At 37.0% G+C, this 26,351-nt stretch overlaps 2 protein-coding genes across 2 annotated transcripts; both read right to left on the bottom strand.

The window, feature by feature from the left end:
- Positions 1 to 9,934: 9,934 nt before the first annotated feature.
- LOC126060989 (olfactory receptor 958-like) lies at positions 9,935 to 10,867 on the bottom strand. Its single transcript, XM_049857389.1, has one exon. The coding sequence runs from the start codon at positions 10,865 to 10,867 to the stop codon at positions 9,935 to 9,937; it is 933 nt and encodes a 310-aa protein (XP_049713346.1).
- Positions 10,868 to 23,948: 13,081 nt separating this feature from the next.
- Positions 23,949 to 24,881, bottom strand: LOC126060988 (putative olfactory receptor 10D4). The gene has a single exon (XM_049857388.1). The coding sequence runs from the start codon at positions 24,879 to 24,881 to the stop codon at positions 23,949 to 23,951; it is 933 nt and encodes a 310-aa protein (XP_049713345.1).
- Between the last annotated feature and the right edge of the window lie 1,470 nt (positions 24,882 to 26,351).

Below are 26,351 nucleotides of genomic sequence, written 5' to 3'. Positions count from 1 at the left end.
CCCTGAAATATTTGATGACATTTCTGCAAGATTTTGATCAGAACAATAATTTATTTTTCTTTTCCTCTTATTCAAAACCATGGAGATATAGTCATCCTTTTCCACTGGGGAAATATTCCTTCCCTCTCACCCTCTTTGTAGATCTATCATACAGGACTAGAAAACATGTGCTATAGATTATTATTCTTTGTGATAATTATAAGGATGTCTCTGTAATTTAAAATGATACTTGGATAGCAGTCTCCAAAATAGCCTTTCCTGATTTCCCGTATAATATTTATGAAAACTCAGAAATCAGATGATACCTAGGAACACATGCATATACTTGTGACATCTCAATTCTTGTCAGAGCTAAACTGTGAGTCAGAATCAGTGGGCAATGCTCAAAAGAACTGAAAGCAGAAACATGAACAGATACATTCACAACAATGTTACTGCAGTACTAGTCACAGTAGCCAAAAAGTCAAAGCAACTTCATGTCCATCAATAGATGTGAAAACAAGTAGTGGTGATAGTTACACAATATGATGAATAAAATTAATATCACTGAACACAGTATCACTGAATAGTACATGTGAAGAATGTTGAAATGGCAAAGGCCTTGTTAAATATATCTTTACCACAATGAAAAAAAATCATTGGATGGCAAAGGCAATTTTCTAGAGATCATGCCACACCAAAAGTGGGAATCATGATGTTATATTTCTTACTCAAGGCCCATATCCACTAAGTGTTGGAATAAAGATAAGGGAAAATAGCATGTATTTTCTTCAACTAGAATTTATCTATTGGTTACTAACCCCAGAAAAAATGCATTTTATAATGTAATTTTGAAATGAGAATCTTTGGTCTTCAAGGAATTTCTGAATATAATTAGTGTTTCAAAATTTTTGAAAGGTGCAAGAGCTATCTCTTTGGACATAATCTATATTGATCCCCTAAAATTTGACATAAAATCTTTTCCCCACAATCAACGCTATGGCGCAGCTGACTTGTAAAATAAAGACCCTAGAATTTATGTATGGTTTAGGATTGCCTCTGTTCCCATGTTCTTGTCTTTTAAACTTCCTTTAGCCAGGTGTCTTTTGAACAGTTCCAATAAGCGAATCAAGTTTTAGAGGGCATTGAGGGTGATGAGAATAGGCATCAACAAGCCTACGCTGAATGTAGAGGAAAGGAGAGCCAGAAGAGTTAAATATTCAGAATTGAATAGAGAGGAAGGTAGAACCAGGAGAAAATAGTGACAAAGAAAAACCACGGACAGTAGATTCCATTGAGAAGAGAAAGTCTAGAGAGAAAATGGAATGAGAGATGGAAGACAATGGGTCTATATTCAGAGTGGGATTATTCATATCTGATATTTCAGGAGTGGGCCAAATAGATTGATGGTAAAGATTATGGCAGGATCCAGGGAATAACCCTTGGTTGGGATCTTGAAATTAAGTGGAGGTAAGGGCACCTGAGATAAAGCTTTGAAGGTAGGGTGATGTATAGGTCATCATTGAGGACTTTTAAATCACCTAATATTGGAGCAGTGCTTGGGTTGGAGGAAGGGTGTTCTGTTTCTTCCAAAGACTTTAGTGAATGTTTAAGCATGTTAACGGGAATAACTGATGATAAGGGAAGAAGATAGAAGAGCTGGATGAACCTCCAGGTAAGAAGAGGTTCTGCAGAAGATTCCAACTTGACACTCTGCAAGCAACCTTTGGATTATAGATTTACCTTTTCTATTAAATTCTTTACAACATTTAAAAACTGGGAAATTTTACATAAAAATCTGTATATCTTGGTTATTTGAAATTTCAAAGACATGATTAACAATTGATTTGCCTTTCCAAATAACAACTCACACACCTAGTCTTTGGCTATATAAAGAGCTTTCAGATGAAGTAAATACAAATCTGCTGAAAGGAACAGTATGTTTTCAGTTCAGACAGGAAACATTCTTAAGAGAGTAAGTATGTACAAGGCTTATTTACAACAAAATATAAGAGAGTTATATTAATTAGTATAGGATAGGTGTTATGGATTGAATCATGTCTCCAAAAATATGTGTCAGTTTGGCTAGGCCACAATTTCCAATATTGTGTGATTGTCTACCATTTTGTTATCTGATGTGATTTTCCTAGGTGTTGTAAATTCTACCCATATGATGTTAATGAGACATGATTACAGGCAGTTATGTTAATGAGGCAGGACTAAATCTACAGGATTAGGTTTTATCTTGAGTCAATCTTTTTGAGATATAAAAGAGAGAATACAGCAGAGAGGAGAGGGACCTCCTACCACCAAGAATAAAGAACCAGGAGAGGGGTATGTCCTTTGGATCCAAGTTCCCTGCACTGAGAAGCTCCTAGACCAAGAAAAGACTGATGACAAGGACTTTCCTCCGGAGTCAACACAGAGAGAAAGACTTTCCCTGGAGTTGGCACCCTGAATTTGACTTCTAGCTTCCTAGACTGTGAGAGAACAAATTTCTCTTTGTTAAGCCACCTACTTGTGGTATTTCTGTTAGAGCAGCACTAGATAACTAAGACAATATGCTATGTCACAATAACAACTAAATCCAAACTTTCAGCGGTTAAATACAACAAATACTCTTAATTATGAACAGTCCTACATGGGATGGAAATTATTCAGGGCAGCTGTACTACAGGTGGATATTAAGAAATCCAGGCTGCTTCACTGGCTTCCAAAATCTTCCTGTCAAGGGGAGTGAGAAAAGAAAGATTACTCAGGATGATGTTATGAGCTATCCCTGAGATAGCTCACTTCAATACAAAGGAGAGTTTGCATCACTTTTGCCCTCATTCCATTATTCATAACACAATATCATGGTCTTGACACAACTAATACGAATCTGGGAGATACTCTATTATCTGTGGCAAGGACAGAAAAATAAAACAGGATATGGTGTCCATATAGCATTTTCTCTGCTCCAAGTTTTTGCAGGAGAGAAATAGGAAGGACTAGGAGGGAGGCTCTTTTGAAAGAAGCATAGCGCAATATGAACATGTTAGAAAGTACAGAACTTACGGATGGAGTTAGGGAATGCTTTGATTTATGTTCTTGACCGAGAATAGCCAGGTTAAGAAGCATAGTAGGATTAAGAAAACTTTAGGCTTTATGTAGGGAAGGTGCAAACAGATATTTTTAGAGACTTAATAAGGCTAAGAGAAAAACTGCTTGGCCTGTGAAAAAGTGAAGTTAACAAAAGGTGAATTTCCTAGAATGTGTAAAAGACCAGGTGATTCTGAAAGACAGACATCTTCCCTTTCACTCATAGATATCATGCAGAATAATTTCACACATATTGCTAAATGCATCAGTTTAACTCTAACATTATTTACAGAAAACTGTAAAGTCTTAAAAACAGTTGAAGTTTTGAACACTATTGGGTGAAGAAAACATTTGTTTTTACATTCAGCAAATATTGAAAAGGGAAGAAAATAACAGAAAACTTTTTACACTACTGGTAAAGAGTGACAAATGGCTGAGATTCTTACCTATATTACAGATCAACACTCACAGACTGAGAGAGGGTAACTAACCTAGTTTACGTTATATAGCTCCTTTAGTGTCTTTTTAATCAATGACAGACCTTTTAGTGAGTTTACTTTCATTGATTGCACCTAATTAATTAATATGTTGAAATTCAATCTAATTATGAAAAATGTGAAGATGATAGTTTGTTAATAAAACAGAAAAAAAAAAAAATGAAAGAGGGCCCTAAATCCATCAAATGAGGAAAAGACAAAACTGAATGTTCATCTGTAAAAAAATGAAACAAGACCATACCTCACACCATATTCAAAAACTAACTCAAAATGGATCAAAGACCTAAATATAAAGCCAAAAACTATGAAGTTCATAGAAAAAAAAAATAGGATCAATGCTAGAGGTCCTAATAAAATACACAGCATTAATTAACAGGATACAAATCACAACCAAAAACACACAAACTCCAGAGGATAAGCTAGATAATGGGATCTTCTAAAATTTAAACACTTATGGTTCTCAAAAGACTTCATCAAAAGAGTAAAAAGAGAACCTACAGACTGGGAAAATTTTTTTTTGCTGTTACGAATCAAACAAAGATCTAATCTCTAAAATCTGCAAGAAAGTCCAACACATCCACAACAACAATAACAACAAAATAATCCAATTAAAAAATGGGCAAAGGAAATCAACAGACACTTCACCAAGGAAGACATTCAGGTGGTTGACAGACACATGAGGAAATGCACATGAACTCTAGCCATTAGAGAAATACAAATAAAAACCACAATGAAATACCACCTCACCCCAGCATTTTTGGCAAGAATCAATAAAACAGGAAATAACAAATGTTGGAGAGACTGCAGGAAATTGGAACTTTTATGCACTGCTGGTGGGAAAGCAAAATGATAGAACCATCTTGGAAAATGGTATGGCACTTCCTTAGAAAGGTAGAAATAGAAATACCATATGATCCAGCAATCCCACTCCTATGAATATTTCCTAGAGAAATAGGAGTCATCACATGAATAGACATATGCACCTCATGTTCACTGCAGCATTGTTCACAATAGCAAAAAGATGGAAACAACCTAGATGCCCATGCACAGATGAATGGATAAACAAACTGTGGTACATACGCACAATGGAGTATTACACAACGGTAAAGAACAATGATGAATCTGTGAAGCGTCTCCTAACATGGATGAATCTGGAGGACATTATGCTGAATGAAATATGTCAGTCACAGAAGGACAAATATTGTATGAGACCACTACTCTAAATACCCATGGAAAGGTTTACATACAAAAAGAAAAGATCTCTGATGGTTACAAGGGAGGGGAGGGGTGGGAATGAAAAAACACTTAATTGACAATAAATATGTGGAAACTTTGGGAAAGGGTGCACAATACTGGGGAAGCCAGTACAACCTGTGCAAGCAAGGTCATGGTAGCTCCACAGATAATATCCAAACTCCTTGAGAGATCGAATTGCTGGGCTGAAGGCTGTGGGTACCATGATCTTGGGGAACATCTAGCTCAATTGGCATAACAAAGTTTATAAAGAAAATATTCTACATTCTACTTTGGTGAGCAGTGTCTGGAGACTTAAAAGCCTGTAAGAGGCTATCTAGGATACTCCATGGGTCTCACCCCTTCAGAAGCAAGGAGAATGAAGACAACTAAAGACACAAGGGAAAGAGTAGTCCAAAGGACTAATGGACCACATCTACCATGGCCTCCACCAGACTGAGTCCAGTAAAGCTGTCTGGTGGCCAGGTACCACCATTGACTGCTTTGATAGGGATCAAAATAGAAGGTCCCAAATAGAGCTGGAGAAAAATATAGAACAAATTCTAACTCAAGAAGAAAAACCAGACTTGCTGGTCTGACAGAGACTGGAGAAACTCTGAGAGTATGGTTCCTGGACACCCTTTCAGCTCAGTAATGAGGTCACTCCTGAGGTTCACCCTTCAGCCAAAGATTGAATAGGCCCATGGAACAAAACAAGGCTAAAGAGGCACACCAGCCCTAGGACAGGGACTGGAAAGCAGGAGGGACAAGGAAACTGGTAATAGGGAATCTAGGGTTGAGAATTGAGAATGCTGACATGTCGTGGGGTTGTTAACTGATGTCGTAGAAAAAATGTGTATACTGTTTGATGAGAAACTAGTTCTGTAAACCTTCATCTAAAGTACATTAAAAAAAAATCAGAAAGAATTAGTTTGTTTTTCATTTTCTTTAAATGAATATACATATAACCAAAACCAAATCCTTTACCATCGAGCCAACTCATAGTGACCATATAGGACAGAGTGGAACTGCCCCATAGAGTTTCCAAGGAGTGGCTGGTGGATTCAAACTGCCGACGTTTGGAGCTAGGAGTCAAGTTCTTAACCACTGCTCCACCAGGGCCCCAATGTGTGTGTGTATGTTTATCTATATATATAATTTTTGTTTTTATTTTTATATTTATGTATATATATATAAAAAATATACTCACACACAAATACATAAGGGATCTGGTGGTGGGTCAGGAAGAAATTCTCTAAATATAACCAGTAGTTAACTTTCTACATGCTGGTACCAAAACTTGGCAAGTTACCTACCAAAACTAAGATGAAATGCAACCGAAGTTAAGATTCCATGAACAGGAAGTAAATTTTCTAATAATACCTTTCTATATGGGGAGGTTACATTAAAGTTGAGTTGGTCTGGTGTCATATTAGCCACACTTTATACGATCTTTCCTAATTAAAATGTCCATAAGGATGTTCAAACTTGTCATCACAACAGCATACAAAAATATGATAATAAATTTTAATAAAATGTTACAATTTAGTAGAAATCTTGAATAACAGTGAATGCAGATGAAGATTATTTAAGAGACAGAGAAAACAAGAAAGCATGGCCTAAGCATAAATTGACCTGTGATCAAAAATTCAGGTTGAGGAAGAAGGAAGAGTGAGGAAATATAAGTTCATCTCTCCCCATTATTGTCTAGCCCCAAGTGCCCTCCAATACTATGCATCCTCCTATACCCACACTTCTCCATCAATGTGCCTTTCTACAACTCTTTGGAGACAGCTCTTAACATGCAACACCACTGGATAGCTGGAGATAATGGGAGAAAGGAGAGAAAACATCTGTAAATAATGTACTGTAGTTGAGAAAGAACTGAAAGCCAGGGTCTCCAGTAACAGGAAAAAGTAGTCAATAGAGAGAACAGGTGTGGAAGAGAAATGAGTTGGTTGAGGTAAAAAAAGAATGCACATCTAGAAATCCAATAGTAGTGAGCTTATAAGTGTTAATAATGTCTATGCTCCAAATTACATATCGTCAAATTTTAGAAGGTTAAAACCACTATTCTACAATAAATGATAGAACCACTGTTCTGTGATAAAAGTCATGAAGCTTAAAAAATTCTTATTAAGAAAACTAAAGTTATTGTTTACATTTGAAGGCATTAAAATAAGAGAAGAAGTTCACTACTACAGAGTTACACATAAATTAAATTCCCATCTAGGAATTAAGTAAATTTCAGGTATACTAATGAGTCTACTAAAAAAAACCTAGAAAAATTATTAAATATTTATCAGATAGGAATTAATTCTAAGTTTATAAGCAATGGGGGGGGGTGAAGAGAAAGAAAAGATTGATAAATTTGACTACCTAAAAATTAAAGACTTCTATAAATAAAATATCACAAATGACACAAAAGGATAAATTAAAAATTGAGGGAAAATGCACACATATGAGAAGTTAATATTCTAAATCTATGGAGAACACAAAAAATAACAAAATTCCCATGATTCCATCAAACATGGAGAAAGAACAATGACTGGTTCATATTAAAGAAGATAATCAAATAAATATGTGAAACATATCCTGTCTCACTTGAAATGAAAATGTGCATTCAAACAACAGTTATTAATTTAACAACTTTTAAGCCAGTGCTTTACACAATGCAGGGGAAAATAAACTATACTACTAAAAAAAAAAAAAAAAATAGGAGTGATTATAGACAATTCTGTAAAGTATTTTGGCAATGCGTATTAAAAAGACCAAAAAAAACTTCATATTCCTTACCCCAGTAGTACCACAGACGTTCAGAGCAGCAGTATTCTCAGTAGCCAAAAGGTAGAAACAACCCAAATGCCTATCAACGTATGATTGGATAAACAAAATGTGGTATGCTCATACAATAGAATGTCATATAGATATAAACAAGGAATAAAGTACTATACGTGCTGCAAAATGAATGAACCTTAAAAACATTATCAGAGTTAAAACTACATATACATATATAGATAGATAGATTTACATAAAATATCCAGAGTAAGCAAATCTCTACAAAATGTCTACACCAGACAAATCTATAGAGACAAACAGCAGATTAGTGCTATCATAGGGCTAAGGAGTGTGAATAGAGGGGTGATAGCTAAAGGGCATGTGGTTTCTCTTTGTGATGATGAAAATATTCAAAAGTTATGGTGATGTATGCACTTATTTGTCGACATACTAAAAACCATTTACTTTTACATTTTAAATGGGTCAATTTTAAGTTATATGAATTATAGAGCTGTTTTTAAAAATTACAGCAATTGAAATACTTCAAACAATGATAAAAGAAGAAAGTATATATATGAAATATGATCACAACTATATAATTCTTCTTAATATATACACATGTAGATAGATAAGATTAAAATCTCCATTTTTATCTATCTATCTATCTATCATCTATCTATCTATCATCTATCTATCGATACACATACTTGTAGATAGATGATACAGGTAAAAAAAATTCTAAACAGGCACACTCTGGAGTCCAGTTCCAATCTAGTCTCTAATAAGAGGGCTGAAAGGTGGAAATAACTTAAATGCCCACCAACAGAGATGAATGAATAAACAAAATGTGGTACATATGTACAATGAAATACTGCTCATCCAGGAGGAAAAACAAAGTCTCGATATATACTATATATGGATGAAGCTTGGAGAAATTATGCTGATGAAATAAGTCAATCACAAAATTACAAATATTGTATGACCTCACTTATATAAAAAGACAAGAAAAGAGAATGTACAGAGACTAAAGTTTATTAGTGGTTACTAACAGTGAGAATGAGGGGGAAAGGAGGGCTTAACGGCGATAGAAACATCACACTGATTAAATACAGGGTTGCACAGACAATTATTGTAATTGCTATCAGTAAGTTCTACATCCACAAAAAGTTGAGCTTCCATAAGTTGTGTGATACATATATTTACAACAACAACAAAAGAGTAGCTGCTGAGGCTGCTTATGTACAACCAAAAACCTCATGGGATTTGGTTCCTTGGTTTGAGGTTTAGGGTTATGGTTTCATGGGACATCCCAGATAACGGACCTAACAACGTGATTAGTGCTCTATTCTACCTCCTAGTTTGTTGCATAGTGCCTGGGGTCTTAAAATCTTACCATCGAAGGCAGGGCAATTTGTCTCTATTTGCCTGGAGCCACTGAGAAAGAGAGGCAGGAATAGGAGCAGGAAATGGAATGTGTGGCAATAGCCTCCTTGAAAAACTGCCTCCTTGGCCATGAAACCAGAACTAGATGATGCCCAGCTACCAGGACTGAACATTTGATCAAAGATTCTGCAGAAGAATCCTGATCAAAATAGGGAAAAAGTAGAACAGAATTTCACATTCTCATGGACTCCAGACTTTCTGGAGCCATGATGAACCCCTGAAACTACTGCATTGAGATAATCTTTAAACCTTAAACCAAACACATCCCCTGAAGCCTTCTTAAAACAAAAACAGTATTTTAGATTAACTAGGAAAAATTGTCTGCCTTGAGCATTAGCCTCATTGAAGAATGATCTATATGAGACAGAAGTGACGACAACAACTTGAAAAATTCAATAGGAACTTTAGAGGACAATGAGATTACGTCAATGATGGAGGACCAACTCAGAAAAGGAGGGTGATTATGGATACACAACTCAAAGAATGTAATCAATATCTCTGAATTCTTCAAGCAGAAATGGTTGAATAGGCACAAGGTTCACATCCCAGCTTGGCAACTTGCTAACTATGTGACACTGGGAAAGTTTCTTAACTTTTCAGTGCCTTAATTTCCTCCTCAGGAAACCCGGGATAATGATATTATCTACTTCATGGTATTGTTGTGGTAATTACGTACGTCAGGATTCCTAAAGTGCATAGAATAGCGCCAGGCATTTAGTAAAGGCTGTGAGAGATTTCGTCGAATCGAAAATTACATAAAAACAGAGACAAAATTTACACTAGAACATCTTCAAATTCATATTCTCAGTGTTAAACCCACTATACCCACTTAGCAATCACAAAAAAAAAAAAAGAACACGTAATTGCCCCAGAGGAATACGAGACAACATTGGAAAGGCAGATAATGATATAAAAGCTTACTTTCAACAAGTAGGTCCTTCTGGGATTAGCACTTTTCTCAGAGCCAACTTCACAGCCTTGTTTCTCAGGGTGTAAATCAAAGGATTAAGGGAAGGGGTAACAATATTACTCAACACCTGAACCACAGTATCCAGCCACGGGCTGGAAGCAGGCTGCAGATAAATGAGCACCACCGGGCCATAGAAGAGCAGGATGGAGGTCAGGTGGGCACTGCAGGTTGAGAAGGCTCTGCGCCTGCCGTCTGATGAGCTGATTCTCAATATTGAGATAACAATGCGAGTATAAGAAGTGAGGACAAGAAGGAAGCACATGAGAGCAACAACACCTACATTGGTGAAACTCACCGTCTGAGCCAGAGAAGTATCGGCACAGGCTAGGGACAGCATCATGGGGATATCACAGGAGAAATTGTTCACCTCATTGGGGCCACAGTAGGGTAACTTAAAGACAAGGAATGTGAGGACAGAAGCATGCACACAGCTCCCCATCCAGGTGCCCAGAGTCAAGATGGCGCACACCCGGTGGCTCATGATGACCGTGTATCGCAAGGGGTGGCAGATGGCTGCAAAGCGGTCATAGGCCATCACAGTGTACAGAAAACACTCAGTACAGCCCAGGAAATGGTAAAAGAAGAGCTGAGTTGCACACCCCTGGAAGGAGATGGTGTGGCTGTGTCCCATTAGGCAGAGCATCATTTTGGGAGAACTCACTGAAGGGAAAAATATGTCAAACACTGACAGGTTTCCCAGGAAGAAATACATGGGGGTGTGGAGGTTAGGGGAAGAGAGGATGGCCAGAAGAATGAACAGGTTCCCCACGAGAGTGAGAAGGTACAAGCCCAGGAATAAAACAAAAAGCACATTTTCCATCCCTTCCGCATGAGGGATTCCCATCAGGAGGAACTCAGTAACTGCAGTGTGGTTCCTCATCTTCATGACCACTTAGTCCTGGAAGATCAAAGAAGGACCTCACTGAGTTGAGTACCTTCACAGAACCCGCTGGAACTGATCATACCTCTGTACTGTGCAGAAACTTAAATAAGAGCCCATCCAATTCAGTTGTTAATTCATGAGTGGCATTAGGTAAGCCATATAATTGTTCTGCATTTGTTTCCTCATAAGTAAAATGTGGGGATAACACTCTAGGCAGTATAGAATAGAGGACAGAGAATAAACTATACAGTCAGATACATCTGAGCTTAAATCCTGTGTCTGCCCCTTACTCTGTGGCTTCAGATAATACTAATAAAATGTCTAAATCTCCTCTGTGCCTGTGTAAATAGTGGTAATCTCTTTCATGATTCTTGTGAAGATTAATGCTTTAATATGTATAAAATGCCCTGTGTAATGTTTGTCCTCTCTACACTTGTTAAAAATTCATTCAAGATATTATTCTGATTTTAATGGGCCTTTATTTCACATATTTCTCTTAGTTTGGGTTGGTATATTTTCATTGTGTCTGGGATAACCTATTGAATCCAGTAATCTGCAAAACTTCTTTCTTACCAGCTGGAACAACTGACAATGAGTATATAGTAGTAGGCATATAATAAAGCAAAATAGAAAAAGAATATTCAATGTAGGAAAAAGCGACAGACAAGTACCAATATTAAAAATAACCATGTTCTTTCAATACAAAATTTAGTCTCTCAATAGCAATTACACTTGCAATGTTTCTGAATAGGTGCAATTATCATCATGGTTTTTGAGGTTAGGCTTCCTTTACCTGGGAATATCTTAAGAAAACGTCATGGGGTCAGCTAAGATAGTATCAGTCCACACTCCAATAGATCCAGTTCACATATTCATCCACTCTCCTCTAGTGCGTACAACCTATCCAAAGATGAGGGGAACATGAGAAGAAAGTGCTATAGAGAAAAGGTGCTTACAAAGTGGAAACATGGCTGACACAGGCTGAGAGCCAGACCCCGATCCACCCCATTACTGTCTCTTTTGCCTTTAGATGCTGTGGAACAGGAAGACCAATCTCTGGGGCCATAATACCTGAACACTTGTCTTTGCTAGACACAGTCACTCAGGCCTGAAAAATGTAGACCCAGCCGGGCCTCTGGCCCCTGAGTGTAGGAGCAGCAACCGACTCCTTAAGAGAGACTAAGTATCTTGACTATTCCTTTGGGATCCTATCCTGTAGGGGCCATAACTAGAAAGTCTGCAGAACAGAGGGACCAATTAGACTGGAGGCTTTCTTTTCTTTTCTCCTTCTCACCAATTCATTTATAACTCCATGTTGTTCCAAAATAAATTTAGCTTTTTAGTGAATATGCAAACTGTGGCACAAGCCGGCTGATGGTCAAGGATGCCTGTTTCTCTGAAGGAGTTAAATAGATATCGGAGTGAAGTAGAGTGGGTTTCTCAATTGGGAGGCGATATGTACTGGACAGCCTTTAATAACCTTTTAATGCCAACTATCTTAATCAATGTTGCTGTATGGTGAATACCCATCTTTGGATATGACTTAAAGCAGTTCATTAAGTGGGAAGGCAGGAGCTGAAGAAAGAGTGCTATATAAGAAGCTACAATAGGTAGAAAGAAATACCAGAATTGTTTTCATGCCCTGAAATATTTGATGGTATTTCTGCAATATTTTCATCAGTACAATAATTTATTTCTCTTTTCCTCTTATTCAAAACCATGGAGGTATAGTCAACCTGTTCCACTGGGGGAAATATTCCTACCCTCTCACTTTCTCTCTGGATCTATCATACATGACTACAAAACATATCCTATAGATTATTGTTCTTTGTGTTAATTATAAGGATGTCTTTGTAATTTAAAATGATATTTGGATAGCAGTCTCCAAAATAGCCTTTTCTGATTTCTCATATAATATTTATGAAAAGACGGAAATCAGACAATACCTGGGAATGCTAATATATACTAGTGACAACTCAATTACTGTCAAACTTTGGAAGGATATTCCCTAATTATAAAGCTTACAGAGCTAACTTGTGAATAAATGTCAGTGGCTGATACTCAAAGGTATTGAAAGCAGAAACACAAAGAGATATTTTTACAACAACGCTCATTGCAGTACTAGTCACAGTCACCTAAAAGTGGAAGCAGCCTCATGTCCATCAATAGATGAGAATAGATTTAAAAAATGTAGCATATACATACATTGAAACATTACTCAGCCATAAGGAATAATGAAGTCTTGATATATGCTACAACATGAAAGAACTTTGAAAACCATACATTGAGGGAAATATGTCAGTCACAAAAGGACAAATATTTTAAGATCTCACTTATTTGAAATATCCAGAATAGGCAAGTGTATAAAATCAAACCTGCTGGCATTGAGTAGATTTTGACTCATAGGCCTATGTTTATTAGTGGTTACCAGGGGCGAGAAGAACCGAGGAGGAAAGGGGGGACTCCTTGCTTAGGACACTGAGTCTCTTTCTGTAAAAAAAAAAAAAAATTTTTTTTTTTTTTTTAAGGGTACTGGAAAAGTGGGAAATGGATAGTGGTGATGGCTGCACAACATGATGAATACAACTGATGTCACTGAATTGAACACGTGAAGAATGTTGAAATGGCAAAGGCGTTGTTACACATATCTTTACCACAATGAAAAAAGTCATTGGCTGACGAATGCAATTTTCCAGAGATCATGTCACACTAAAAGTGGGGCTCATGAAGTTACATTTCTTACTCAAGGCCCACATCCAGTAAGTGTTGGAATAAAGATAAAATAAAAATAGCATATATTTTCTTCAACTAGCTTTATCTGTTGGTTACTAACCCCAGAAGTATGCACTTTACAGTGTAATTTTGAAATGAGAATCTTTGGTTTTCAAGGAGTTTTTGAACATAATCGGTGTTTGGAAAAAATTGAAAGGTGAATGAGTTATAGCTTTTGGCACAATCTACACATAGCCCTTAAAACCTGACATGAAATGTTGTTCCCACAATAAATGGTATGTTGCAGCTGACTTGTAAAATAAAGACCCTAGAATTTATTTATATTTTAAGTTTGCCTTGGACCTCTTTTCCTATATTTTTGTCTTTCTAAATTTCTTTAGACAGGTGTCTATTTAATAATTCTAATATGTGAACCAGGTCTTAGAAAGCATTGAAGGTGATGGGAATTGGCACAAATAAGCCTATGCTGAATGTAGAGAAAAGCAGAACCAGAAGAGTTATAAATTCAAAGTTGAATGGAGAAGAACATAGAACCAGGAACAAACAGAGTGACAAAGAAAAACTTATGGACAGTAGATTCCATTGAGGTAGAAGAGAAATCTAGTGGGAAAATGGAAATAGAGTTGTGGAACACAAGGAGGTTATATTCAGAGTGGGGTTATTCATGTTTGATATTTCAGGAGTGGGCCAAATAGAGTGATGGTAAACGTAATAGCAGGATCCAGAGAATAACCCTGGGTTGGGAACTTGAAATTAAGTAGAGGTAAGTACACCTTAGATAGAGATTTGAGGTTAGGGTGATGTATAGGTCATCATTGAAGACTTTAAATTACCTAACATTGGAGTGGAGCTTGAGTTGGAGGAAGAATTTTTTTTTTTCTACCAAAGGCTTTAGTCATGTTTAGGCATGGCTATGGGAATAGCTGATGAAAAAGAAAGAAGATAGAGGAGCTAGATGTACTTCCAAGTAAGAAAAGTTTCTGCAGAAGATTCAAACTTGATACTCTGTAGGTAGTCTTTGGATTATAGATTTACATTTTCTGTTAAATTAGGTGCAACATTTAAAAATTGGGAAGCTTTACATAAACATCTATAAATCTTCATTATTTGAAATATCAGAGGCACGATATAGCAACTCCCACTTCTGGTCTTTTTCTGTATAAAGAACTTTCAGCTGAAGCAAATACAAATTTGCTGAAAGGGTTAGCATCCTTTCAGTTAAGACAAGAAATTGTAGGTAACATTCTAAAGCAAGTACATATGTACATGTCTTATTTACAATAAAATATAAGAGTTACATTAATTAGTGTATGACAGGCTATGTCATAACAACTAAATACAAAATTTAAATGGTTAAAGGCAACAAATATTTATTCATAGTCATGAACAGTCCTAAATGAGATGGAAAATTCTTCAGGGCAGCTGTACTTCAGGTGAAGATTAGGAAATAAAGGCTGTTTCAATAGCTTCGAATGTCTTGATGTCAGAGGGAGTAAGACGAGGACACTCGGGATGATATTATGAGCTATCCATGAGGTAGCTCCCTTCAGAGAGTTTGCATCACTTCACCCCACATTCCATTAGTCACAACGCAATAACGTGATTCTGGCACTATTGACATGAAATCTGGGAAACACTATGTTTACCTAGGAAAGAGAAATTAAACGGGATATGGTATACCTGTAGCATTGTCTCTGCCCCAAAAGATCTTGCAGAAGACAAATATGAAGGACAAGGAGGGAGGCCACTATGAATGAAGCATAGGTCAGTTTGAACATGTAAGAAAGTACAGAACTTAGGGATGGAGTTAGGGGAGGACTTTTACTTTTGGTTATGATTGATAATAGCCAGGATGGGATGCATGGTGGGATTAAGGAGGCCTAAGGCTTCATGTCCCTAAATGTCTGCCAGTTTGTCATACTGTGGAGACTTGCATGTGGCTGTGATGCTGGAAGCTATGCCATTGGCATTCAAATACCAGCTGCGTCACCCATGGAGAACAGATTTTGGCTGTGCTTCCAGACTAAGACCAGGAAGAAGGACTGGCAGTCTACTTCTGAAAAGATTTAGCCAGCAAAAACCTTATGAATAGCAGTGGAACATTGTTTGATATAGTGCCAGAAGATGAAACCCTCAGGTTGTGAGGCACTCAAAAGACGACTGGGGAAGAGCTGCCTCCTCAAAGCAGAGTTAACCTTAATGATGTAGATGGAGTAAAGCTTTCAAAACCTTCATTTGCTGATGTGGCATGAGTCAAAATGAGAAGCAATAGCTGGAAACATCCACTAATAATCGAAAAGTGGAGTGTAGGAAGTATGAATCTAGGAAAATTGGAAGTCATCAAAAATGAAATGAAACTCATAAACATTGATACCCTAGGCATTAGTGAGCTGAAATTGACTGCTATTGACCAATCTTTTGAACTGAACAATAGCATGGTCTACTATGCCAGGAATGACAACTTGAAGAGGAATAGCGTTGCATTCATCTTCAAAAAGAATATTGTGAGATCTATCCTGAAGTACAATGCTGTCAGTGATAGGATAATGTCCATATGCCTGGAAGGAAGACCAGTTAATACAACTAGAACTCAAATTTACTCAACAACCACTAAGGCAAAAGATGAAGAAATCAAAAATTTTTACCAACTTCTGCAGTCTGATTGATCAAACATGCAATCAGGATGTGTTGATAATTACTGGAGATTGGAACATAAAAGTTGAAAACAAAGAAGAAATATCAGTATTGGAAAATATGGCCAAAGTGATAGAAACGATGCCAGAGACCACATGATAGAATCTTGTAAGATCCATGACATCTTCATTACAAATACCTTTTTCACCAACATAAACGGTGACTATACACATGGACCTCACCAGATGGAATACACAGGAATCAAATCAATAACATCTGTGAAAAGAGGTGATGGAAAACCTCAACATCATCAAATAGAACAAGGCCATGGGAAGACTGGAACAGACCATTGATTTCTCATACGCAAGTTCAAGTTGAAACTGAAGGAAATTAGAATAAGTCAACGAGAGCCAAAGTACAACCTTGAGTATATCCCACCTGAATTTAGAGACCATCTCAAGAACAGATTTGACAGGTTGAACATTACTGACTGAAGACTAGACAAGTTGTGGAATGACATCAAGCACATCATACGCGAAGAATGCAAGGAGTTATTAAAAAGACAGGAAAGAAAGAAAAGACCAGAAGAGGTGTCAGAAGAGACTCTGAAACTTGCTCTTGAACATCGAGTAGCTAAAGCAAAAGGAAGAAATATTGAACTAAAAGATATGAATAGAAGATTTCAAAGGGTGGATCAAGAAGACAAAGTAAAGTATTATAATGACATGTGCAAAGACCTGGGGATGGAAAACCAACAGGGAAGAACACGCTCTGCATTTCTCAAGACGAAAGAAGTGAAGAAAAAATTCAAGACTTGAGGTGCAATACTGAAAGGGTCTATGGGGAAAATATTAAATGACTCAGGAAGCATCAAAAGAAGATGGAAGGAGTACACAGAGTCACTAGACGAATCGTACTGAAGGAAGAGGTCCAAGTTACAGTGAAGGCAGTGGTGAAAAACAAGGCTCCAAAACAGACAGAATATCGATTGAGATGTTTCAAGAAATGGATGTAGTGCTGGAAGTACTCATTTGTCCATGTCAAGAAATTTGGAAGACAGCTACCTGGCCAACCTACTGGAAGAGATCCATATTTATGCCTATTTCCAAGAAAGGTGATCCAACTGAATGGGGAAATTGTCGAACGATATCACTATTATCACAAGCAAGTAAAATTTTGCTGAAGATCATTCAAAAGCAGCTGCAGCAGTATATAGACAGAGAGCTGCCAGAAATTCAAGCCGGATTCAGAAGCAGAAACCAAACCAGGGAAATCACTGGTGATGTCAGATGGATCCTGGCTGAAAGCAGAGAATACCAGAAAGATGTTTTCTTCTGTTTTATTGACTATGCAAAGGCATTCGACTACGTGGATTAGAACAAATTATGCATAACATTACAAAGAATGGGAATTCCAGAACACTTAATTGTGCTCATGATGAACCTGTCCATAGACCAAGAAGCCAGTCATTTGAACAGAACAAGGGGATACTGCATGGCTTAAAGTCAGGAAAGCGTGCATCAGGGTTGTATCCTTTCACTATACCTATTCAATCTGTATGCTGAGCAAATAATGCAAGAAGCTGGACTATGTGAGGAAGAATGGGGTATCAGGAATGGAGGAAGGCTGGTTAACAACCTGTGATATGCAGATGATACAACCTTGCTTGCTGAAAGTGAAGAGGACTTAAAGCACTTACTGACAAATATCAACAACTAAAGCCTTCAGTATGGATTACTCCTCAACATAAAGAAAACAAATATCCTCACAAGTTGACCAATAAGCGACATCATGATAAACAGGGAAAAGACTGAAGTTATCAAAGATGTCATTTTACTTGTCTCCACAAACTACACCCATGGAAGCAGCAGTCAAGAAATCAAAAAACACATTGCATCCGGCAAATCTGTTACAAAAGTGTTGAAAAGCAAAGATGTTTCCTTGAAGACTGAGGTGCACCAGACCCAAGCCATGGTGTTTTCAATCGCCTCCTGTGCATGTGAAAGCTGGACAGTCAATAAGGAAGAATGAAGAAGAACTGACACCTTTGAATTGTGTTGGCAAAGAATATTGAATATACCATGGACTGCCAAAAGAACAAATAAATCTGCCTTGGAAGAAGTACAACCAGAATGTTCCTTAGAAGAAAGGGTGGCGAGACTACATCTCGCATCTTCGGACATGTTATCAGAACGGATCAGACCCTGTAGAAGAACGTCATGCTTGGTAAAGCAGAGGGTCAGCAAAAAAGAGAAAGACCCTCAATGAGATAGATTGACATAGTGGCTGCAACAATGGGCTTAAGCATAACAACAATTTTAAGGATGGTGCAGGTCTGGGCAGTGTTTTCTACTGTTATACATAGGGTCATTATGAGTCAGAACTGACTTGATGGTACCTAACAACTACAACAAGGCTTTATGCAGGTGGTTTTAGAGGCTTAGCAAGACTAGGAGAAAAACAGCTCAGCCTGTGAAGTACTGAGGTTAACAGAAGCTGAAATCCCTAGAATGTGTCAAAGACCAGGTGATTGTGAAAGATAGAAATTTTCCCTTTCATGAATAGACATCATGCAGAACAATTTTATGCATGTTGCTAAAAGTATCAGTTTAACTCTAATGTTATTTACAGAAAAGAGTACAGTCTTGAAAACAGTTGAAGTTTTGAATACTCTTGGGGAAAGAAAACCCATTTGTCCTTACATTCAGCAAAATTTTGCTAATGATTACTGAAAAAGGAAGAAAATAAGAGAAAATTTTTACACTGCTGATAAAGAGGAACAAATGGCTGAGATTCTTATATTACAAATCAACACTTGCAGATTGAGAGAGGATAAGTAATCTAGCTTATGAGCTCCTTCAACGTCATTTTAATCAGCGACAGACCTTTCATAGTGAGTTTAGTTTCATTTATTGCACTTAATTCATTAATAGGTTGAAATTCAATCTAAACATGAAAAATATGAAAGTGATATCTTATTAAAGAAACAGAAAGAATTAGTTGTTTTTTTTTTTTCCATTTTCTTTAAATGAATAATGTACACATATAACCAAAACCAAATCTGTTGCCGTCAAGGTGATTCCGATTCATAGCAAGCTTATAGGACAGAGTAGAACTGCCCCATCGGGTTTTTCAAGGAGTGGCTAGTGGATTCAAACTGCTGACCTTTTAGTTAGCAGTCAAGCTCTTAACCAGGGCACCTCCAGGGCCATTCCATACATACATACCGATATATACATATACATACACATACGCGTAAGAGATCTAGTGGTAGGTCAGGAAGGAACTCTCTAAATATTACCAATAGTAAGCTTCCTATACCCTGGTACTGAAAATGGGCAAGTTACCTACCAAAACTAAGGTGAAATACATCCGCAATTGAGACTCCATGAAGAGGAAGTAAATTTTCTAATAATACCTTTCTATATTGGGAGGTTATATTAAAGTTGAGATGATCTAGTGTGATACTAGTCATACTTTATACAATCTTTCTTAATTAAGTTGTCCATAAGGATGTTCAAAACTTGTCATCACAACAGAATCCAATAATATGAAAATAAATTTTAATAAAACATTATAATTAGTAGAAATCCTGAATAATTGTGAATGCAGATAGGGATTACTTAAGAGAGAGAGAAAACAAGAAAGCATGGCCTTAGCATAAATTGACCACTGATCACAAATTCACATTGAGGAAGAAGGAAGAGTAAGAACATATAAGTTCATTTCTCTCCATCATTGTCTAGCCCCAAGTGCCATCCAATACTATGCATCCTCCTATACCCACACTTCTCCATCAATGTGACTTTCTACAACTCTTTGGAGACAGCTCTTAATATGCAACACAGCTGGATAGCTGGAGATAAGGGAGAAAGGAGAGAAAACATCTGTAAATAATGTACTATAGGTGACAAAAAGCAGAGAGCCAGGGTCTGTAGTAACAGGAAAAAGAAGTCACTAGAAAGAATAGGTGTGGAGGAGAAAGGAGTTGGTCGAGGTGAAAAAGAATGCACATCTAGAAATCCAATAGTAAAATTTAAAGACTTCATTTCTCCTCAATGAGCGTATGTGTTAATAATGTCTATGCTCCAAATTAAATATTATCAAGTTTTAGAAGGCTAAAACTACTGTTCTATGATAAATCATAGAACAATAAATAAGAAACAAGTCGTAAAGCTTAAAAAATTCTAATTAAGAAACCTAAAGTTATTGTTTACATTTGAAGGCATTAAAATAAGAGAAGTTGACTACTGCAGAGTTAAACAGAAATTAAATTCCCACCTTGGAATCAAGTTAATTTAAGTATATTAATGAGTCTATTAAAAAACCTAGAAAAATTATTAAATATTCATTGGAGAGGAATTATGGGGATTTCTAAATTTATATGTCATGAGGGAAAATAGAAAAGATTGATAAAGCTGACTACATAAAAAGTAGAGACTTCTATAAATAAAATATCACAAATGACACAAAAGGATAAATTAAAAATTGAGGGAAAATGCAACACATGAGAAGAAGGTAATATTCTAAATCTATGAAGAACACAAAATAATAACATAACTAATACGGAAAAAGACCAATGACTGATTGATATTAAAGAAGATACTCAAATAAATATGTGAAACATATCCTGCCTCATTTGAAATGAAAATGTTTACTCAAACAGCAGTTATTAGTTTAACAAGTTTTAGGCCAGTGCTTTACATAAATAAATAAATAAAAAGAAGGGGAAAATATATTACTAAGAGTGATTATAGGCAATTCTGTAAAGTATTTTGGCAATGTGTATAAAAAGACAAGGAAAAAAAAAAAAAAAACCTCATATTCCTTGACCCAGTAGTACCACAAATGTTCAGAGCAGCAGTATTCTCAGTAGCCAAAAGGTAGAAACAACTCAAATGTCTATCAATGGATGATTGGATAAACAAAATGTGGTAAACTCATAAAATAGAATGTTATATGGATATAAACAAGGAGTAAAATACTGATACATGATACAAAATGAATGAACTTTCAAAACATTATGGCTGAGTTAAAGACTATATATATATATTTACATGAATGGCCAGAGTAGGCAAATCTATAGAGACAGACAGGAGATTAGTGCTATCATAGGTCTGAGGGACAGGAACAGAGGCGGGTGATAGCTAAAGGGCATGTGGTTTCTCTTTGTGATGATGAAAATATCTGAAAATTGTGGTGATTTATGCACATATTTGTGAATATACTAAAGACCATTTAATTTTACATCCCAAATGAGTGAATTTTTTGTTGTATGAATTACAGAGGCTTTTTAAAATTACAGCAATTGAAATACATGAAAAAATGTTAAAACAAGATACCATATATACAAAATATGATCATTATATAATTCTTCTCAACATGTATATATATGTAGATAAATAAGATTTATATCTCTATCCATCTATCTATACACACATACTCATAGATAGATGATATAGATATAGATATGGTTATAGACATAGATGAAAAAAATTCTAAACAGACAGACCCTGGAGCCTAGTTCCAATTTAGTAACTAATAAGAGAGCCAAAAGGTGAAAATAACCTAAATGCCCATCAACAGATGAATGAATAAACAAAATGTGGTACATTCGTACAAGGGAATACTACTATCCAGGAGGAGAAAAAAAGTCTTGACACATGCTACATATGAATGGAGCTTGAAGAAATTACGTTGAGTGAAATAAGTCAATCACAAAATGATAAACATTGTATGACCTCATTTATATAAAAAGACAAGAGAAGGCAAATGTGTAGAGACCAAAGTTTATCAGTGGTTACCAGGAGTGGGAGTGAGGGGAAAAGGAGGGGTTAATGGTGATGGAAACATCACATTGATTAAGGGTAGAGTTGCACAGCCAATTATTGTAATTGCTGTCAATACTTTATACATCCGAAAAAGTTGAACTGGCAAAAATTGTGTGATACATATATTTTCAACAACAACAAAAAAGTAGCTGCTAGGTTGCTTATATACAACCAAAATCTCATGGGTTTTGGTTTGGAGATTTCGGGTCATGGTTTCATGGGACATCTCAGTTAACTGGCCTATTAACACTTTTAGTGCCCTCTTCTACCGCCTAGCTTCTTAGATAGTGCCTGGGGTCTTAAAATCTTGCAAGCAGCCATCCAAGGCAGGGCAATTGGTCTCTATTTGCCTGAAGCCATAGACAAGAAAAGTCAGGAATAGGAGAAGGAAATGGAATGTGTGGCTAATTGCCTCCATGAACAACTTCCTCCTTGGCCATGAGACCAGAAGAACTAGATGGTGCCCTGCTACCAGGAATGAACATTTGATCAAAAATTCTACAGAAGAATCCTGATCAAAAGGGGGAAAATGCAGAACAGAATTTCACATGCTCATGGACTCCAGACTTTCTGCAGCCATGGAGGCTAGATGAACCCCTGAAACTACTGCCTCGAGATAATCTTTAAACCTTAAACCAAAAACATCCCCTGAAAGTCTTCTTAAAACCAAACAATAATTTAGATTAACTAATTAAAAAATGTCTGCCTTGAGCACTAAACTCATTTAAGAACAATATGGGATAGAAATGATAGAAACAACTTGAAAGATTAGATAGGAACTTTAGAGGATAGTGAGTTTATGTCAATGACAGAGGAACAACTCAGAAAAGGAGGGTGAGAATGGTTATGCAACTCAAAGAAGGTAATCAATATCTCTGAATTGTACAACTAGAAATGATTGAATAGGCATATGTTTTGATGTGTATATTTGCAATAATGGCAACAAAATAAATTTTTTAAAAAAGAGGTAGAAAAAAGGCAAAATATTAATAATGTTTATCTTCGGGTGATGGGATTAATGAGTGATTTTTATTCACTTTACATTTTTGCAGTTTCCTAAATTTCTTCAAAGCTATTTATTTATACTATAAAAAATCATTATGGTTTTTAAAGGGCCTGAATTTTGGATTTCAAATTTAGTCCTTGACTTAATGAATGGAATTCTGCAATCCTTCTTAAAGAATTCGTACCACTGTCATAAAGAAAGAATTCAAGTCATCTAGAATATAACCCCTTTACTAAATATATGTTGGTAGATACATGAATATCACCTGGATTTTAAAATGTAAGGGATTTTCTTCATATCAGACTCTAAAACATCCCTCTATCAAGATATAGACTACAAAATGAGAGAAATAAACAGAACAAATTTAGTTAACTACACTTTTTTTTTCTTAGTAAGTTGGAGAAGAATCCATGTAAATAGAAAAGATTGTTCCTGGAAGAAGTATTTATGCTACAATTTCTGTAATGTAGACGCAGCATGTGTACAAGGGTAAGACCCAAGGTCCACACTCCAGCCTGGCAACTTTCTAACTCTGTGACTCTGGGAAAGTCTCTTAACTTTTCAATGCCTTAATTTCCTCCTTGGAAAAATTGGAGTAATAGTATTACTTACTTCATAGGATTGTTGTGGTAATTACATATGCCAAGATTTGTAAAGTACATAGCACAGTGCCAGGCATGTAGCAAGCACTATGAGAGATTTTGTTAAATAAAAATTATATAAATGTAAAAACAAAATTCACACTAGAACTTATTCAGCTTCATATTTTGAGTATCAAATCCACTTAACAATCACAAAAAAAGAATGAGTCTAATTGCCCCAGGTAAATACAAGTCAATATTGGAAAGGCAGATAAAATATAAAAGCTAAGAGTTTACTCTCAACAAGTGTGTCCTCCTGGGATTAGCACTTTTCTCAGGGCCAACTTCACATCCTTGTTTCTCAAGGTGTAAATCAAAGGATTAAGGGAAGGGGTAACAATATTACTCAACACCTGGACCACAGTATCCAGCCACGGGCTGGAAGCAGGCCGCAGATAAATGAGCACCACCGGGCCATAGAAGAGCAGGATGGAGGTCAGGTGGGCACTGCAGTTTGAGAAGGCTTTGCGCCTGCCTTCTGATGAGCTGATTCTCAATATTGAGATAACAATGCGAGTATAAGAAGTGAGGACAAGAAGGAAGCACATGAGAGCAACAACACCTACATTGGTGAAACTCACCGTCTGAGCCAGAGAGGTGTCAGCACAGGCTAGGGACAGCATCACGGGGATATCACAGGAGAAATTGTCCACCTCATTGGGGCCACAGTAGGGTAACTTAAAGACAAGGAATGTGAGGACAGAGGCGTGCACACAGCTCCCCATCCAGGTGCCCAGAGTCAAGATGGCACACACCCGATGGCTCATGATGACCATGTATCGCAAGGGGTGGCAGATGGCTGCAAAGCGGTCATAGGCCATCACGGTGTACAGAAAACACTCAGTACAGCCCAGGAAATGGTAAAAGAAGAGCTGAGTTGCACAGCCCTGGAAGGAGATGGTGTGGCTGTGACCCATTAGGCAGAGCATCATTTTGGGAGAACTCACTGAAGGGAAAAATATGTCAAACACTGACAGGTTTCCCAGGAAGAAATACATGGGGGTGTGGAGGTTAGGGGAAGTGAGGATGGCCAGAAGAATGAGCAGATTTCCCGCGAGAGTGAGAAGGTACAACCCCAGGAAGGAGACCAAGAGCACATTTTCCATCCCTTCTGTATGAGGGATTCCCATCAGGAGGAACTCAGTAACTGCAGTGTGGTTCCTCATCTTCATGGCCAATCAGTCCTGGAAGATTAAAGAACAACCTCACTGAGGTGAATGCCTTCATAGCGTCTGAGGTAACTTATTGACTCAAATAATCTGCAAAGCTGCTTTCTTCCTTACCAGCTGGAAAAACTGGTAATGGAGATTTCTGTAGTGAGCATATAATAAAACAAAATGGAAAAACAATATTCATTGCAGAAAATAGGTGACACACAAGTATCTATATTAAAAACAACCATGTTTTTTCAATACAAAATTTAGTTTTCAATAGCAATTATGTCTGCAATGCTTCTGAAAACATGCAATCATCATTAAGTTTTTTGATGTTAGGCTTCATTAACCAGAGACTATCTTAAGAAAATATCATGAGTCAACTAAGATAGCATCAGGCCAATCTCAAATAGATTTAATTCTCACACTCTTCCCACTCTTCTCTAATGCATACAACCTGTCCAAAGATGAAGGGAAGATGAGAAGAAAGTACTCTGGAGAAAACGTGCTTATAGAGTGGAAACATGGCTGACACTGGCTGAAAGCCAGACCCGATCCACCCTTTCATTGTCTCCTTTGCCCTCCTATGCTCTGGAACAGGAGGACCAATCTCTGAGGCCATAGCTGAACAGTCATTTTTGCTGCACTCAGTTACTCAGGCCTGAAAAATGTAGACCCAGCACAGCTTCTGGCCCCTGAGTGAGGGAGCAGCAATCAGCTCCTCAAGAGAGAATAAGTATCTTCACTGTTCCTTTGGAACCCTCTCCCCTAGGGACCCTGACTGGAATGTCTGCAGAACAGAAGGAGCAATTAGAGTGGAGACTTTCCTTTCTTCTCCCCTTCTTTCTTTTTCCCCATTGCCTCTACCTCATTACTTCTTGGAGTAAAATATAGTTAATGTAACTGCTTTTAGTGTATTCAGATTTTTTTTTCTCCCAATTTTATTTATTTTATTGTTGTTGTCGAGAATACGGAACCCTGGTGGCCTAGTGGTTAAGAGTTTGGCTGCTAAGCAAAAGGCTGGAAGTTTGAATCTAGCAGCCATTCCTTGGAAACCCTATGGGGCAGTTTTACTCTGTCTCATAGGGTCACTATGAGTCAGAATTGACTCAACAGCAACTGGTGTTTTGTTGTTGTTGTTGTTGTTGAGAGTATACACAGCAAAACACACGCCAGTTCATCAGGTTCTACATGTAAAATTTCAGGACCTTAATTACGTTCTTCAAGATGTGCAACCATTCTCACCCTCCTTTTCTGAGTTCTTCCTCTCTCATCGACATAAACACACTGCCCCCTAAGGTTCCTATCTAATCTTTTGAGCTGCTGTTGTCAATTTGATCATGTAGATGTTCTTAAAAGATTAATGCTCAAGGCAGAACTTTCTTTTTTTTACAAGTTCACCTAAACTACTGTCGAGTTTTAAGTTTGGTTTTACATAAGCAGCTACTCTTTTGTCATGGTTGTAAATGTATGTATTACACAACTTTT

Source organism: Elephas maximus, chromosome 17 (genome assembly GCF_024166365.1).
Source record: "Elephas maximus indicus isolate mEleMax1 chromosome 17, mEleMax1 primary haplotype, whole genome shotgun sequence".
NCBI lineage: Eukaryota > Metazoa > Chordata > Mammalia > Proboscidea > Elephantidae > Elephas > Elephas maximus.
The sequence above is the reverse complement of the archived record's forward strand: the minus strand, read 5'-3'. Positions and strand labels throughout refer to the sequence as shown.

Coding starts and splice junctions, on each gene's coding strand:
- LOC126060989 (XM_049857389.1), bottom strand. CDS start 10,867: ATGAAGATGAGGAACCACACTGCAGTTACTGAGTTCCTCCTGATGGGA.
- LOC126060988 (XM_049857388.1), bottom strand. CDS start 24,881: ATGAAGATGAGGAACCACACTGCAGTTACTGAGTTCCTCCTGATGGGA.